The sequence below is a fragment of the Manihot esculenta genome, chromosome 15, assembly GCF_001659605.2.
Source record: "Manihot esculenta cultivar AM560-2 chromosome 15, M.esculenta_v8, whole genome shotgun sequence".
Classification (NCBI taxonomy): Eukaryota; Viridiplantae; Streptophyta; class Magnoliopsida; order Malpighiales; family Euphorbiaceae; genus Manihot; species Manihot esculenta.
The window spans coordinates 1,573,683-1,590,934 of record NC_035175.2 but is presented as its reverse complement, the minus strand read 5'-3'; the positions used below and the strand labels follow the sequence as shown (position 1 = coordinate 1,590,934).

At 35.9% G+C, this 17,252-nt stretch overlaps 3 protein-coding genes across 4 annotated transcripts; 2 read left to right on the top strand and 1 right to left on the bottom strand.

The window, feature by feature from the left end:
• Positions 1–739: 739 nt before the first annotated feature.
• Positions 740–6,474, bottom strand: LOC110601650 (NADH dehydrogenase [ubiquinone] 1 alpha subcomplex subunit 8-B). Of its 2 annotated transcripts, XM_043951302.1 has the most exons (4): positions 6,317–6,474; positions 5,967–6,175; positions 1,548–1,702; positions 1,026–1,128 (listed from the first exon to the last, which is right to left on the bottom strand). In XM_043951302.1, exons 2-4 carry the CDS (start codon positions 6,152–6,154, stop codon positions 1,124–1,126), a joined length of 348 nt encoding a protein of 115 aa, XP_043807237.1. In that variant the 5' UTR covers positions 6,155–6,175; positions 6,317–6,474; the 3' UTR covers positions 1,026–1,123. The 2 variants fall into 2 exon arrangements, with proteins under 2 accessions (XP_021594558.1, XP_043807237.1); XM_021738866.1 differs by lacking the exon at positions 1,548–1,702 and having other exon boundaries at positions 740–1,128; positions 6,317–6,465.
• Positions 6,475–6,589: 115 nt separating this feature from the next.
• On the top strand, positions 6,590–7,399 carry LOC110601651 (50S ribosomal protein L33-like). The gene is made up of 2 exons (XM_043951303.1): positions 6,590–6,644; positions 7,108–7,399. Exon 2 carries the CDS (start codon positions 7,110–7,112, stop codon positions 7,284–7,286), a length of 177 nt encoding a protein of 58 aa, XP_043807238.1. The 5' UTR covers positions 6,590–6,644; positions 7,108–7,109; the 3' UTR covers positions 7,287–7,399.
• A 3,874-nt stretch (positions 7,400–11,273) lies between these two features.
• On the top strand, positions 11,274–15,789 carry LOC110601640 (probable 1-deoxy-D-xylulose-5-phosphate synthase, chloroplastic). The gene is made up of 10 exons (XM_021738852.2): positions 11,274–11,679; positions 11,955–12,089; positions 12,198–12,362; positions 12,509–12,659; positions 13,264–13,535; positions 13,617–13,890; positions 14,087–14,394; positions 14,530–14,811; positions 14,904–15,188; positions 15,452–15,789. Exons 1-10 carry the CDS (start codon positions 11,542–11,544, stop codon positions 15,602–15,604), a joined length of 2,163 nt encoding a protein of 720 aa, XP_021594544.1. The 5' UTR covers positions 11,274–11,541; the 3' UTR covers positions 15,605–15,789.
• The last annotated feature ends 1,463 nt before the right edge of the window (positions 15,790–17,252 follow it).

Sequence of the window (17,252 nt, the reverse complement as noted above, 5' to 3'; positions counted from 1 at the left end):
TTTTTCCCGGAAAGATAAACGTACATATACCAACTACAACCACTTGATAATACTATATAAATGGTATTTCAAGTCTTTTAAACAATCTGATCTTCTGCTGCATATGTCAGTGAGATGGACGTTAATACGCTGCTTTTCTTCCGGGTGCTCGCTAATGGTCACAAGTTTGGCCTTGTTTCATTGCCAGCAACTACAGCAGTGCTCCATGTGCGAGTATTAGGGACTGCAGGAGTAAATTACTGAACCCGCTCACCGTTGCCCAACCAGAGTGAAGCCCAAGTGCTCTTGCAAATCTAACAATTTATCTTTTGTCATACAACTAACGGGCACCCACTTTTGATTTGTTCTTGCATTGCATTTCTTTTGGATGAATCTGGACAATAACATCTACATGTAGCCATGAACATGACATTTCTGGTTATTCCAGATCCGTTGCCTCAATCAATTTGCAAGATAAGTCGGGTGATATTTGCTCAGCTGAAGAACTTCATTTATCCTGCAAAAGACTGGAATTAACGCCCAGCGCGATGGAGTAATTCTTCCATTCTCTGGCCTCATGAACTAGCTGCTGAATAAACATGCCTCTCGTAATTCTGATAATATTAATCTTTGCTATAAATAGCTTTTTCTAAAGGTGTTTTAAGTCTAAATCTTAATGTGGCACACCTACTGGCAAAATATATCAATGCCAAAACTATGCTCATCAAGTTATCAATGCCAAAACTATTTGCAAACAAAATTCAAAATGCCAGTTCGTCCATAAATTCAAACATCTGATTACTGTAAAAGCAATAATGTAATCAACACATTTTATGCTTAAAAATGAGGCAAGGTCCCATCTTTTTTACCAGAAGCAATCTTGAGAGCACATTTTGAGCCATACAAATGGGAGACGATTCATGTCAAGACAAGAAAAATGTACGCAACAACAGTTTTTGCACATTGCAAGCTGCTCTAGTTATTGTAAGTACGGCATTATAAGTTCAGATTGCCACTCATTCCAACGGGCATGCTTTCTCAAATGCTTGCTGCTCTTTGCGACACAAATCAAACTCGTTTGTATGGTAATACATGCAACCTACGTAAGCATCCATCTCTTTTGTGCACTTCTGGTGAAGATCTTTCAGCCTGCAGTGCCAAACATCTTAGAATTAAGAAATCCAAATAACTATTCTTTTGTGCATGTGTGTGGTTGTGACCTTGTGTAATTGGAGTTGCTGCGCTAGGTTAATTTAACAGAATATTACATAGAGATTGATTGGTTCGCAGATAAATAGTTATTAGCATGTATGATTAGTTTTGCATTTTAACCAACACAAAGTTAAATATTAAACTTGGCTGGATTTGGGACAGTCACAACCATAAATCATGTAAACTTACTTGTAGCTAATGAAGGGGACATAAAAGACAACCATAAAATAGAGAAGAAAAAAGTCTGCACTATAAAATGCTCAGCAACTTTATATACAGGAAAGAATGACATGGGCAATATCTAATGTGGTGCAGAAATATTATTCAACCAACTTCATATACAGGAAGAAGCATACCATATGGAGCATCACAGAATGGCCAAGATAAATGGCTGAGGTTGATAGCAATCCAGCAAGCAGCCCAAGGATTGATGCTAACACAGGCCCAAGGCCCTTGAGAGCTTACTACCAAAAGAAACTCAGGAAACAAGCCCAAGAAGGTGGGGAAATATCTAGGAAGAAGACAGAACTTTGGGAATGTCAACAGCTGTATAAGTCGTTGGAGAGATTCCAGGAATTGGTTATGCATGAGAATCTGCTTTTATGTACTGTATAAAAATAAAAGAGAGGGAGTTGGGGTGGGGGGGGGGGTGGGGGGTGAGGAATTAGAGACAGCCATTGCTGTGGGCTAGTCAGTCTAGTTTGGGAAGTACTCCTGGGATTATTTTTCTTTTCTCTTGTTTTTTTCAGTGAAGTTATTGCCAACAGAGCTATTGAGTGTATTTTGATTGTCTTGGTTGAGCTAACAAGTAATACCAAGTCCCTTTTTCCTCTGTTATTCAACTCTGTTATATTTTTCTGCGTACTATTCTCTATCAGAGATATTCATGAAAAATAATCTACTTAGAAAGAAAAAGTAGATGAGAGAATGCAGGAGAATTCACCAAGTTCTTAATTTTGTATTAAGTTCACATGCATTGTATTTGGAAGGGGTGAGTATTATTTGGGATGGTTCATGTGATATAGAAACTTGCATCTTATTTGTAGACCAAGGCCAACAAATTTATGATGAACCCACAAAGAGAGGAATCCATTATTTGGATGTATTTCTTAAAGCAGTGTGGACCATGGACTTTTAAGAAGCTACAAATTAAATCTCTAGTTCTTATGATTTGTTAAACATGGACTTTATAAAGCTGATTTTAAATATTACTCGCTCCTATATAGGCCTATAGTTTTTCCACATAGATTAAAAAATATTGTAATACCCGGCTAGATTCCGGCATCGGAATCCCTATTCCGGCGGAATCTCCGTTGGAATCTGGAATTCTGAAGATGCCAGAGGCTTCTAGAGGGGTAAAATGTGTTTCTAAAATGTTTTCACTTGATTTTATAGTTTTTAAATGGAAAAGAATTGAGTTTTGAAAAGAAAAGACCAAGGAGACATTTGCCAGGTTCGGCCGCCGAAAGTGAAGTTCGGCCGCCGAACATGGGAAGGTTTTGGGAGCGCTTTTGGCATCCGAAAGCTTTGTTTGAACGAACCAAGGTTCGGCTGCCGAACCTCAAGTTTGGCCGCCGAACATGCATGAGTTTAGGGGGCACGTTAGGCTGCCGAAGGTCTTTGACCAGGCCACCTATAAAGAGCCCTCAGATCGGAAATGGACGAGTTTTCTCCCCATTCTCGAGCTCAGGTAAGTTTATACACTCCTTTAGTCGTTTTCATGCTTTCTCTACCCATCCCTCAAGTTTTCATGAGTTCTACTCTTGTTTTGAAGTTTTGAAGCATAAATAGGAGTTTTGGGAGCTTGGAGGCTTTTGGAGCTTGGATCCTCCACACCTCCGAGTTAGCGATCGCACCACCCCTCGATCTTCAAGAGGTAAGTGTAGATCCTTGCTTTCCTTGTGTTTTAATGAAGTTTTAATGGTTGAGTATGGGTAGATATGCATGTTTAGGTTTTGTGGGTTTTATGCCCAATGTATGTTTATGTAATGGTTATGTTAGGAGTTTATGTTAGTTTATGCTCCTTTATGCTTGTGGGAGTGTGTATGCATGTTTGGGAGAGAGTATGTGAGGTTGGAAGCATGTTTTGGTTTGTTTTGGGGGGTTGGGAAGCTGGTATGCACGAGAGGCTGAGTTATGATGAACTCAGGTTCGGCCGCCGAACCTGCCTATGGATGCATGGATTGGCCGCCTAACCTTGCCCCCAAAAGTTGTGTTTCGGATCTGGAGCAGACTTTCAGCCGCCGAAGGTGATGCTCGGCCGCCGAAAGTGCCTGACTTTCGGATCTGGAGTGAGGTTTCGGCCGCCGAATCTGCATGGCTTTCGTCTCTGGAAGGGACCTTCGGCTGCCGAAAGTGCCCTGTCCAGCCCTTTCATGGTTGTTTTCTATGCATGTTTTGAGGATGTTTGAGGGGGTTTTTGAGTAGTTGTTTATGAGTTGTTTAGAGTGAGTTTGACACCTCATTCGAGTCCACCTGTGTAGGATTGGACCTGAGGGACCGAGGAGGCCATCAGAGTTAGCAGTTGCAGAGTCAGTCCAGCGTCTGCCAGAGGTGAGTAGAACTAAATTTAACCTTTTATTTTACGAAATCAAATGCCTAAAACATGCTCATGCATCATGTTTATATGTAATAGGTTGATTGCACTAGTTACACGAATATGACACATTGCATTATTTACTGTTGGTGTGGATGGACCAAGGCGACCCCAATAGCCCTATTTATGTTATGTTAATGAAGTCCTGAGGAGCCCGAAGGGCCGGGCATAATGAAGTCCTGAGGAGCCCGAAGGACCGGGTACCATGTTATGTTACAGACAGAGGGAGTTTTGGTGGTCATGTCCATCCGTTACGTGAAATGTTTGTGTTGTGACGCATTTCATAAAAGCATGTAATTAATGAACTGTTTTTCTGTTTCTACTCACTGGGCTTTTTAGCTCACCCCTCTCTTCTAACCCCAGTTTTGCAGGTCAGAGGTAGTCCAGGAAGACGTCAAGGGTAATGTCATGCTTTTGTAATAGTAATAGATTAGCGTTTTAGTGTGGACATGTAATGTAAATTGATATAACGTATTGTAAGATAATGTGATGTAATGTAACGTAAAGTAGAGTTATGTTTATGTATTATTACTGTGCTTGGCCCTAAGACTTGGTTAGTCCCTTTTAGTACATGATGTATGTTATGTCAGATGTTGAGTTGTGTTGAACTAAACTGGTGGCATGTGTTGTTTACCACGTTAGAATTTGATGAGGACCCTAGTGGAGGTCCTATGCTTATGGTTTTTAATGCATGCACAGGTTAGTTTTGGTTCATTGGATGTGACTCCGGCTTGATGTATGTTGTGTTGACCCAGCTAGAGTCTTGATGAGGGCTCTAGTAAGGGGTTCTTTATGTTTTCAGTTATGTCGCATAAAGGTCAAGCTCGGTATTTACATCAGATGTTACAGTTTTTATGTTAAAGTTTTGATCATGTATGGGATTTGACCAGGTGATAGGAGGTATGTTTGGCTTGCTACGGGTCCCGGCGGCCTTAAGCCGATCTAGATCCTAGCGCCGGTAGCGGTTCGGGCCGTTACAGAGGGGTATCGGTTTCCGGGTCGTTACAAATATAGTTAAAAACAATAATTTTATGGTCTTTAACTCTTTACTAAGATACCTCCATTCATATTGCTCTATAGCTAAATTATTTTTAAAACTAATAAATTTCACATTTTCAATGCATATTAAATAGGGGTATATTAAGAAGCTAATGAATATATTACCATCTAAATTCTAAAGAAAGAAAGTTGCCTACAACTTAGGATAGATAAAAAAGAAAACAAGCCTATGTTTATGGGGTGGAGGGAGTATTACAATGTTAAGAATTATAAATCCTTAAAGGGATGAACAATGCTATGATTGTGAAGATCCTTCAGTAACAATGCAGAGAGTCCCAATATCAGCAACCAGAAAGCTCATCAAATCCATTCGTTGAAAACAGAAGGTACTTGGCCATCGGGTGAAAGCCATTCAAGGTCCAAGGATGTGCGTGTGAGTGTGTGAGGTGGCAGCTGAACCTTGGCCATTACGTAATATATCATATAACTGTAATCCTGCAATAGTCTAGATTATGAGAGCATTTTGTTTAGCTCTACTATTTCTGGGAACTAATATTTGTGATACATCAGTATAACTATATTAAAATGGTTGCTAAAAAATTATTATGACAGCAATTTTCCACAGAGAAATGCTGCAACGAGAAGACTACAAAACATATACATGACTTGATGATTTGATGACCTTATAAGGGGAGTCGATTGTCAGCCAGCCATGGTCAATGCTAAATGAAGTGATTATTCTTATGTGATATCTGTATAACTAAAAACAACCTTGAAAAGCCGAAACTTTTTTTAACACATGCAAATCAACTCATCAAATCAGAATCACAAACGAGACGTTTAAGTCTGCATGGGCTTTTAATTATTGGTCAGAGTTGCACCACAGCTCAGAATATGAATAAAACATAAAGGCAGAAAGAAAAGAAGAAACTTCGCAATCTAACAAAAAGGATTTTTCATTAAGCTTCCAATACACAACTTCTTGAGCCTAACCAAACAGAAATACACAAAAAAAATCTATAGAACAAAGAAAAATTAATCGTTCAATTGTTGAAATACCGAAATTTACTCGAGACACCATAGAATTAAAATGTGTAACAACTAATAATACAAAATCCGCGGCATAATCTGGAAGAGGAAAAGAAAGGGGAGAATAACACGAACATATTAGATTACTTACAGGCCAAGGACGCAGCGAGTGACTTCCTGACCTTTATCGAGGCATTTCTCCGGGTTTGCGTCCTTCTTCTTGCACTTGAGAAATGACACATTCTCCTGTAAGCATCTCGTCGATATGTGCTTTGATGATGCCGTCAACACCGCCGATGTGGGGATCGGATTCCCCGTAGCATCTATCGCACTCGCCATCTCTAATCGATTCTAGAAACTCTAAAGGAGAAAAAAATAATAAAATTTAATTGTCTTTTCAACATTTCCACATTTTTCTCGGTAAGCAAACAGAAAATATATAGTTTTCAGAAATAAATTGACCAAAATTTTCGCCTTTTTCTTTTCCTAGATTAACTGTACCTCTTCGTTGCTGCTGAAAGACAAAACTTCACAAGTGAGAGAGAACAGAAACGAGATTGTTTAAGTGCAGAGAAATCAGGGAAAGGGATTTGGAAATGCTGTTGCTAACGTGCGCTAAGGGCTGGAGGAATAGGATAACACGACACCTACTCAGGGGAATACATTAGCAAACAAGGGCATTTATGTCATTTAACACGATCAAGAGGTTGGCTCGCTTCACGCCTTCAATCCTTCTAGGGTTTTGGGTTTTTCACCGCCGAGTTTCTATCTCTTGCATTTCCCTGTGATAGCGTGCGCTTTTCTCGACTCTTTGAAGGAAAATTGACAAGTGAGTTCAGTTTTTCTTGAATCGACTCATTTATGAAAATCTAACGTTTTCCGTGCTTTTGCTTCCACTGGTTAAAGCTTTTCTCTTGCTGCTAAAATGGCATTGGCTTCTGTTTTCAGATTGTTGCAGACTAGCAGAACTAGCAATTCTTTATTCTTTTGTAATTAGTTACCCACTTGTTGTGATAGTTAGGGCAATATAGAACTATGAGTATTTAGCAGCATAATTGATTCCGGTTCGCTCCATGAATGTTGCGCAAAAGGTGCTCGATAAAATGACGAATTGAGATTCATTGATGTTCGTGTGGGTTAGATGATGTGGGTAACTGAAATTCTGCCTAAATCCAGCAATTTATTGTCTTCACTGTTTTGGTATTCTGTATCAAGATTTAAGACCTGTGTTGTCTTTCTTTAAAACATGTGTTTATACTGTTTTGATGGTTGTCTCTTGTGTCTGCAATTAGGCATGGGTGACAAGAAGAAGAAGACGTTCATGTTCATCCGGCTTGTTTCAGCTGCTGGGACTGGATTCTTCTATGTGAAGAGAAAGAGTTCTAAGAAAATTGCTGAGAAGCTCGAGTTTCGGAAGTATGACCCTAGGGTGAATCGCCATGTGTTGTTCACAGAGGCAAAAATGAAATGAAGAGGTGGAAGCATATGTGATCATTCATTGTTGTTATGTACTTTATTTTGGATCAATAAACTGCTTCTGTGGACAATTTTGAAATCAAGTAGAGCTGAATAAGTACTCGTTCATGCTGTTTGTGTTATTTAATGCTCTCCCCGGACTACCTTTCTCCCCCTTCCTAGATTCTTAGTCATGCTTGTCCTACTGGATGGCCTAATATTACTTTAGAAATTCACATTTTGTTTACGTTTTAGCAACTTAGCATGATCCATATTGCAGTTATCATGGAATGGTTCTTGTGAATTTCTATATTATCAATCTTGGATTTCTTGAATCTCAGTCTTAATACTTAGGGTAATTTACGATTTAGTCCCTGGGTATTATCATTATTAACAAGTCAGTTCCTGTATTTTTATAAACCTATTAAAACGTCCTTATGTTTTCTCCTCCTTCGGAGGAGGACGACGACGACGACGACGAAAGAAAAGACAGGGACGATTTCGTTGACAAAAAGAAACGATAAGGACGTTTTAATAGATTTGAGAAAAGATAGGGACTATTTAGTTGACATAAAAAAAATGATAAGAACGTTTTAATAGATATGAAAAAAGATAAAAGTATTTTAATAGATTTTTAAAAATGTAAGGACTAACTTGTTAATAATTGTAATATACAAAGACTAAATAAATGATTTTATTTAAGGGTAAAATTGGATTTTAAAAATTTTCTCTCTCCTACTTTATCTAATTTTAACGGAAAATAGGACAGAAGGACTATTTCGTTGACGGAGAGAAAACATAAGAACGTTTTAATAGGTTTCTAAAAATACAGGGACTGACTTGTTAATAATGGTAATACTCAGGGACTAAATCGTAAATTACCCTAATACTTATCTGTGATAAGAAAATGTTTCATGTTCTCTCTAGAGATTGAGAGGAGGAATGTATCTGGGCTTGCGTTGACGTCCTAAAATCATTTTAGGCACATTGCATCGTCCCTAAGCTGAAGTGGGTTGCCAATGGGTTTATTTTGAATTGCAATAATTATGTTTGCATCTTGTGACTTGGAGGCTTGTCTGTCACAGTTATGGATCCATGCTTATTATTCCATTCAAAAGTGCTTGCATTCAAAATAAGAAAAAATCTGGTTTAAATTGGTCCAAATAATTTTTTAATTCACTTTTCATTTGATTCAAAATGGTTAGGTTAAACTTGATATTATATATAATTGCGATTTATCGTAATCCGTGAATGTGGGACAGAAGCACACAGTTACTCAATTTGCAACGTTATCGTCGCAACTGAATCAAATACCATTACTAAGTCAAGATCGGACCTTCGGGAATTGTGTTTGCTAGTATTTCAGATGGCTTCATCCCGTAATTCTTTTTTCGTAGACCCACTAGTTTTAATTTTGTACAATTTATTTGATTCAGGTAGCTCTGATACCAATTAAAACAATCTGATTTAAATTTACTCAAATAATTTTTGAATTCACTCTCCATTTGGTCCAAAATGGTTAATCTAAGTTATTTAATAATTTCGTATTAGGAATACAATTGCTAAACTTGATTCAAAATGATTAAGTAGTTTCATGTCAATTATTATATACAATTTCAATTTGCAGAAATCTATCGGCACGAGATGGAATTTTACAACAGAATATCACAAAATTAAAATAGAAAAGTAAGTCGAACTCCAACATTAATAGTGTATAAGAATAGAAAAGTAGGTCGAACTCCAATATTAATGGTGGAATGCCTATTCTAGTATCTAATGTCAAAGATGAAGAGGATGAGCATTTTTCAGTTTGCGAGGTTTCATATTCTGCATCAATGTGGATCACTCGTTTTATTGAATTATGGGTGTTGATGGGTATTGATGTGAAATACAGTACTATAATAGACAATTTTTCAGACTGAGCTATGAGTTATGAGCTATTCACAGTTCACACGACGAAAGGACATGATGCCGAGCTAAGCTACCAAAAATTCGTGTGGATCAGAATTCAGCGGCTTCTTAGCCTACCGGAGAGGAATTGTAATGTGATTACTACAGTCCTTGACCATTGTCCTTCCACCCGCGTCCATGATGTCTACAGTAGTGATTGATTCCTAACTTGTAAGCTATGAAACAATGCAATACAGCAACTCAAGTAGCAACCATAAAAGTTCGGTATAATTTGATTTATTTTTTAAATAAATAAAATTTAAATTTAATTTTTATAAATTTATTTAATATATGAGCACGACTCAAACTTATAAATAATGAGCTTGTTAATGCTTGCTAATTCATTTGTTTAATAAATTTGTGAATGGTAAATATATTCGTTTATCTTAAATTTAAAGTTGCATTGTTTAGTCTAGTGGTAGGTGTATCTGAATAAATCTGGTGGTAGTAAATGTATCTAAATAAATCTGAAAGGTTTCAGATTCTTCTCTCTCAATCCTCAATTATATATTTATTAATTAGCAAAACTGTTGTTAAATACTTGACTTGATAAAATATGCATTTCTTTTTAAATGAGTAAATTTTTTTAAATTTATTAATATTTAATTCATATAAATTAGAGTTTTGTTCAAATTAAAAAAAACATATTTACTCTATAAATTAAACATGAACTCTTTTGAAAGTTTTGGTTGAATTCCATCCATTTATACCCTAACTAAATTAAAACTCATGACGTTTTTTAAAAAGCTTATGATGTGAAATATTAACAAAGCCATTACATTCAAATTTGCTTAAAAAATTTCTATACAAATAATAGTAACATACTATTAAACAAACTAAAATAGAAAAAAATAACTACCAGAAGTAATTAATTAATTTAATTTAGATATTTAGTTAATACCCTTTAGCTAACTACAAGTCTTCATACTTTAACCAATGAAGATATGAATACACAAACATATTATAATAATTTTTTTCTTTATTTTCGAAAAGCATCACATAATAATTTTATAATTTTGAAATGAAAATTAAGACTATATTATAAAAATTAATTAATGTTTTATAGTCAAAATTTGAAGTTAGATAAAAAAAATAAAATAAATACAGTTTTCATTAAAATTTTATGCACACTCATAACCTCTAATTAAATTTCGTACAATTTCATTGTTTTTGAAATATAGTATTTAAATTAGAAAGAGAATGTTTCTTTGTGGGAATTGGGACACATTAACGTTGATCAATTATGGTGGAGCTATAAAAAAATATAGTAGAAATGGAAATCTTCTCTCCAAAATTAAAGGAGTAGAAGCAGAATAATTGCTAAATTAACATTTCTATTTTTAAAAAAATATTTTTATGCTTACAAGTGCAAATTATTAAATAATATACCTATCTTTTTTTGAAAATAATAATATATCTTTCTTTTTCCTAATATATATATATATCATGCGGTCCAATACCGTTGCCCTAGTGTGCATCCTTGGTGAGAAAATGTAGTGGCGGAGCTAAGGCTAGGCTCCATCGGTGGGGTCAATTGACTCCATTGAATTTTTCAAATTTTTTAACTTTTTTATAAAAAAAAAATTCCCAATAAAACTTTTCCTGATAAGTTTTTTAAATAAAAGTTTGTATGCGGGACTTCTGAGACTGAGACCTCATTGTATACTAACATTTTACAATATACACAATTTTTATAAAAAGAACTATATATATATATATTGTGAAAAATACTGTAGTATAGATTAATTGATATATATGGTAAATAATAATTGATATAATATTATAATAAAATTTATGCAAATATATTTTATTAATAATTTATATGTAATATATATTTATATTAAAAATATATAGTTCCCGTAAAGCGCAGCTGCTCAGTGACATTTGCTTCCATCTATCTATCTATCTAAAATCTATTCTATCTATCCATTAGTGATTTTTGATGACGTGGCCCAATGGGAGTTAACCAGCTACTATACTGGCTCTGTTCTGAAACGCTTTCTCCTCCTCCGTGCCATGGCTAAACTAGCACTAAATCTATTTATATGGAAGCCAAAGTTAAAAGGTTCTACTTCGGCCCCGCTTCTAAACCTTTCTCCCGACATCTTCTTTGTCTGTTAAGAGCTCATTTTATTACTGAAATCCACCCCATTGCGGTTCTTTTATTAAAGTATCACAATCTCATTAGCGGTTCATTTGGACCCATAACCGGAATCTGTCCTTTTGTTTCTGGGTTCTTTTAATTCTTCCTCCTCTTTGCTTGTTTCTGTATTCAAATTTGGAACTTGTTTTGAGCTCCTTCTGTTGATTTTCTATCTGCAATGGCTCTCTCTGCATGTTCATTTCCTGCTCATGCAAACAGGGCTACAATCTCAGATCTTCAGAAGTACAGTTATGTCTCTTCTCATTTCTTATGGAGAGCAGATCTATTGGCTCAATCTCTTCACAGACTTAATAAGGTTTGTTTATGTTTTTATGCTCTTTACGTGTATGAAATAATACCCATGTTGAAGAATTGAGTTAGAGTGCTGGCTCTTGTCCATTTTGTCAAAATTTCGATTCTTTTAATCGTGTTTAACGGGCGAGGAAGAGCCAATCAAGATTTTTTTTAATGATTGTTTTTGTATTTTTTTATCTTCTTTGTTTCCTTTCCTTTGGTCTTGTGTGGAATTTTAGTTATTTCAAGCGAAAAAAAAAAACAATTGAAAGAAACGGCTGTTTTTGTTCTGTTTAGGTAAAGAGCAAGAAAGGGCCAGGAGGGGTTTGTGCATCACTGTCAGAGAGAGGAGACTATCACTCGCAGAGACCACCAACACCTCTATTGGATACCATAAACTATCCAATTCATATGAAAAATCTATCAATCAAGGTATATAACTAAGACCATATTCAAGAATAATAATACTCTAATGATGCAAAGACTTAGTATCGTTATATCTAATTTGTACATTAATCTTTATGGTATTCATCAATACAGGAACTAAAGCAACTAGCGGACGAGCTGCGGTCCGACGTTATCTTCAATGTTTCTAGAACTGGAGGTCACCTGGGATCAAGCCTTGGTGTTGTTGAGCTCACTGTGGCTCTTCACTATGTTTTCGGTGCTCCTCAAGACAAGATACTGTGGGATGTCGGTCATCAGGTATCTGCTCTTAATCTTATTTGGTTTAGCTTCTCCTTCTTTATCCTTGGTGATGAATGAAAAAAAAAAAAAATCAGACTATGGAAATGGAAATATACTGTTGCCATAAATTGTTCAGAATTTGAAGTTCCAATATTGATTTGCAGGCTTACCCACACAAAATCCTGACTGGAAGAAGAGACAAGATGCACACTATGAGACAGACTAATGGACTTTCTGGCTTCACGAAGCGATCAGAGAGTGAATATGATTGCTTTGGAACTGGCCATAGCTCTACCACTATATCTGCTGGCTTGGGTAATGCTCAAAACATCAACACATTCGTAATTTTTTCACCACAAAAAAAAGGGAAGATTCAGAGCTCATAGCCTTTCTATTGAAGCTGTTCTTTTTATTCTAAAATGGTTGATATGAAGTGTTTATCCACTTAACTAAATCTTATTCCCAAACTCCTCGGTTGGTTGTAGAAAAACTAGCTATTTTAATAATTCCTTGTATGAATTGCCATAGTGATAAAATTAGCCAGCAAAAATTGGATTACAAAATTATTTAGTTTAAATAATCTTTGAGATATTGCTCCTTAAATAAGATTTGGTGTAATTTTTGCGTTGGTTAGTTTTGATTAACTTTCCTATATATGCAGACATGAACAGCTACCTATTACTAAATAAGACATAATATTTGGTAGGAATCTTGATCCATACTTTTCTAATTGAAAACCATGATTTTTATTTTCAACTGAAATGAAATAATCAGGCTATTGGCTAGTAGTTGAATGGTTGAGAACCAACCTTAGTGAAGGAATTTAGGGGGTTCAAAACCTTAACAATCCCCTCCCCTTTCCCTTTGTATGTCCAATATGTCCTTCATGATATAAATTTTGGGTGCTTTTGGTGGACAGGGATGGCAGTTGGGAGAGATCTAAAAGGAAGAAAGAACAACGTAGTTGCTGTTATAGGCGATGGTGCCATGACAGCTGGACAAGCTTATGAAGCTATGAACAATGCGGGGTATCTGGACTCTGATATGATTGTTATTCTCAATGACAATAAACAAGTTTCTTTACCAACTGCTACCCTTGATGGACCCATACCACCAGTGGGAGCTTTGAGCAGTGCTCTTAGTAGATTGCAATCAAACAGGCCTCTCAGGGAACTAAGAGAGGTTGCTAAGGTAATTATACAAGTGAGAAAGAGGGCTTCACTTGGTAAATTACTTAAATATGGAAACTGATCTTATTATAAATTATTGCAGGGTGTTACAAAGCGGATTGGTGGACCCATGCATGAATTGGCAGCAAAGGTTGATGAATATGCTCGTGGTATGATCAGTGGTTCTGGATCAACGCTCTTTGAAGAGCTTGGATTATATTATATTGGTCCTGTTGATGGCCACAACATAGATGATCTTATATCTATTCTCAAAGAGGTTAAGAGTACTAAAACTACAGGTCCAGTCTTGATACATGTTGTCACTGAGAAAGGTCGGGGATATCCATATGCTGAGCAAGCTGCTGACAAGTACCATGGTATTTGGAATCGACAACATCATAGAAAAAAAATGCATGCAAAATTTTGAGTAACTATATTGTGGTTATGTTTATTTGGAAAAACTAATATTGGCTAACCACTAGTGCCTTGGAGAAATTCTTTCATGGATTTATAGAAATTGTATCTGAACTTTTATTATTAGAAAGAAGCAACTGAATGGTTTTCATTTTGCAGGGGTGACCAAGTTTGATCCTGCAACAGGAAAGCAATTCAAGGCAAGTGCTAGTACCCAGTCCTATACAACATACTTTGCAGAGGCTTTGATTGCAGAAGCAGAAGCAGACAAGGATATTGTTGCAATTCATGCTGCAATGGGAGGTGGAACTGGCTTAAACCTCTTCCTTCGTCGTTTCCCAACAAGATGCTTTGATGTTGGAATAGCAGAACAGCATGCAGTTACATTTGCTGCAGGATTAGCCTGTGAAGGCCTTAAACCATTTTGTGCAATCTACTCATCTTTCATGCAGAGGGCTTACGACCAGGCAAGCCAGTATATATTCTTGGTTCTTGTTCATTTGCTTCAATACCTTTCTTAGTCAGAAAGTTAATAGCTTAGTATGTTGGGTTAGTCGTCTGCTTAAGTTTCATTAATGGCATTTTCTGCATAAATACCGCAGGTAGTACACGATGTGGATTTGCAGAAACTGCCAGTGAGATTTGCAATGGACAGAGCTGGGCTGGTTGGAGCAGATGGTCCCACACATTGTGGAGCATTTGATGTCACTTTTATGGCATGCCTCCCTAACATGGTGGTGATGGCTCCTTCTGATGAGGCAGAACTTTTTCACATGGTTGCTACTGCAGCTGCCATAGATGATCGTCCTAGCTGTTTCCGATATCCAAGGGGTAATGGTGTTGGCGTTCAGCTTCCCTCAGGAAACAAAGGCATTCCTCTTGAGGTAAGGTCTAAGCGAGTCTTTATTATATCCAACTCTAGTCAAGGAAACTTACAAAACCAATTAACAGTTCAACTTTGATGTATTTCTCATAGGTTGGTAAAGGCAGGATATTGATAGAAGGGGAAAGAGTGGCACTCTTGGGTTATGGTACAGCAGTTCAGAGCTGTTTGGCTGCTGCCTCTTTAGTGGAACCCCATGGACTTCGTATAACAGTAGCAGATGCTAGATTCTGTAAACCTTTGGATCATGCCCTCATTCGAAGCCTAGCAAAATCACATGAAATTTTGATAACAGTTGAAGAAGGATCAATTGGGGGCTTTGGATCTCATGTTGCCCATTTTCTGGCCCTTGATGGTCTTCTTGATGGCAAGCTGAAGGTACTAATCTTAATCAGTGTTCCATATACCACAAACAATTGGATATCATCATACCAGTGAGATTTAAGTTGCAAAGAACCAAGTCCTTTCAAATTTACTTGCATTTTTTATATATTCAATGTCATTTTCAGGTTCAACAGTAAGCATTTTCCTTGTGGATATATTGAGTTTTGAGTTAATATTTTCTTATAATGATTCTCTCTGAATGCATTTCTTTTAAAATTATATGTATTTATACTTAATGTTTGGTTAAAATATGGCAGTGGCGACCGCTCGTTCTTCCCGATAGGTACATCGACCATGGATCCCCGGCTGACCAGTTGGTACAGGCTGGTCTAACACCATCTCACATTGCAGCAACAGTATTCAACATACTTGGAAATAGAAGAGAAGCTCTTCAAATAATGTCATCATAGAGAAAGTGGAAACATTCCAGTTTTGCACTTTGCAATATTGTAAAATAGAACAACAGCAAGATCTATTGTCATCTTCCATTTGTGTATGATATGTAATTTCAGAATCAATATTGCAGCATCATGTAACAGCACCAACTTCGATTAGAATCAATGAAATATATATATATACATCTGTTTGAATTTCAGAAGCATTTGTTCCTAAACACAAAATTTGGGAGCTTTTAATATGATAATGTATCAACAAGTGGGTATGCTCTATATTCATTTTAATATTTATTGATAAAATTTAAATTATTTGAATTATTTTAGTGGAACAGGGAGAGAGAGCAATAAATTTAAATTATTTGAATTATTTTAGTGAATGAGTAAGAGAGAAACGGAAAGGGGAACTTGATTTTTGCTGTTATGAATCTGGCATTTGCCATTTGGAAGATGCTTATTGCTTAATTGCTGATAGAAATCAAGTGGAGGTCATTAGTGGACCATGCAAAAAGCTAGTTGGATTTGTCCAATTTCCACTATAATGAGTTTGGCTTCAACATGGAAAATGGGCAAATCAAAGGATCCAGTCTGAGGCCAACACAGTTCTCGTTATTTCCAATAAGGTAAATGCTTATAGAAACATGTCAAATCAACCTTACTATAGAGATAGAGTTGTGCAGATTCAGTCTTTATATCCACACAAACAAAGGTGGGGTGGGCGGTACTCCAAAAATTAGCCTTATTGGCATACGTGGGCTTATGCCTAATCGCCCACACAAAAGTGAAATTGCTTTTGTATTATATTATATCCAATTGCAATCCAATAATATTGGGTTCTATTTCTGCAACATGTCAATTGGTTCAGAGTGGCTTCGCATTCTTTTCCTCCAACTAAGAAGTCAATTACAAAAAAGGACATATCAAATCTAAGTGTTGTTCGTATGAGAAGATTTTTATTTGCTGAATTAATAGTATAATATTTTTAAATTAATTGTAGATATATTTTTAAATGTGGGATAAATTTATTTATTAATATATTAAAAAAGGCTTAAAAATTTCTTACATATATTCAGATTTGTGTAAGAATTTTCAAGAGATAAAGAGACAATTTGTTTCTTTCCTTTTCACAAGTTAAAACCAAGGACGGCTATTGGATATGGACAAGAGACTGGAGCAACAAGAGATGTTGTGTTAATATCAATTGGCTTCTATTCGTAGCATAACTGACTAAGATGTGTATCGCTGGCTAAGCGTTGGATTCCATATGAGTCCAATCAAGTTGAAATTCTCTTGCATGACATGAGATTCTTAAATCCAACCATCAACCTTAAATTTTCCCATTGATTCCTTCCGAAAAGGAAAAGGTAAAGTTGAAGGCGATGATAAAAGATGGAAAAAAAAAAAAAAGTCGGTCAGATAACGTGATTTGATCGTTATTGTTATTTGAATAACAAGATAAATATAGTCAAAAGGCAAGGATATAGTTTGCTTATTAATTATGGTTTTGATTATGTTGAAAAAATTTTAAAATTATTTATATTTAAATAAATTATATTGATTATTTTAAAAAGAAAATTTAATCTTAATGACAAAATTGGTCTAAGAATATATATATGTTCTTCATAATTAAATATAAAAAAATAAAAATAAAAATAGAGTTTTTCCA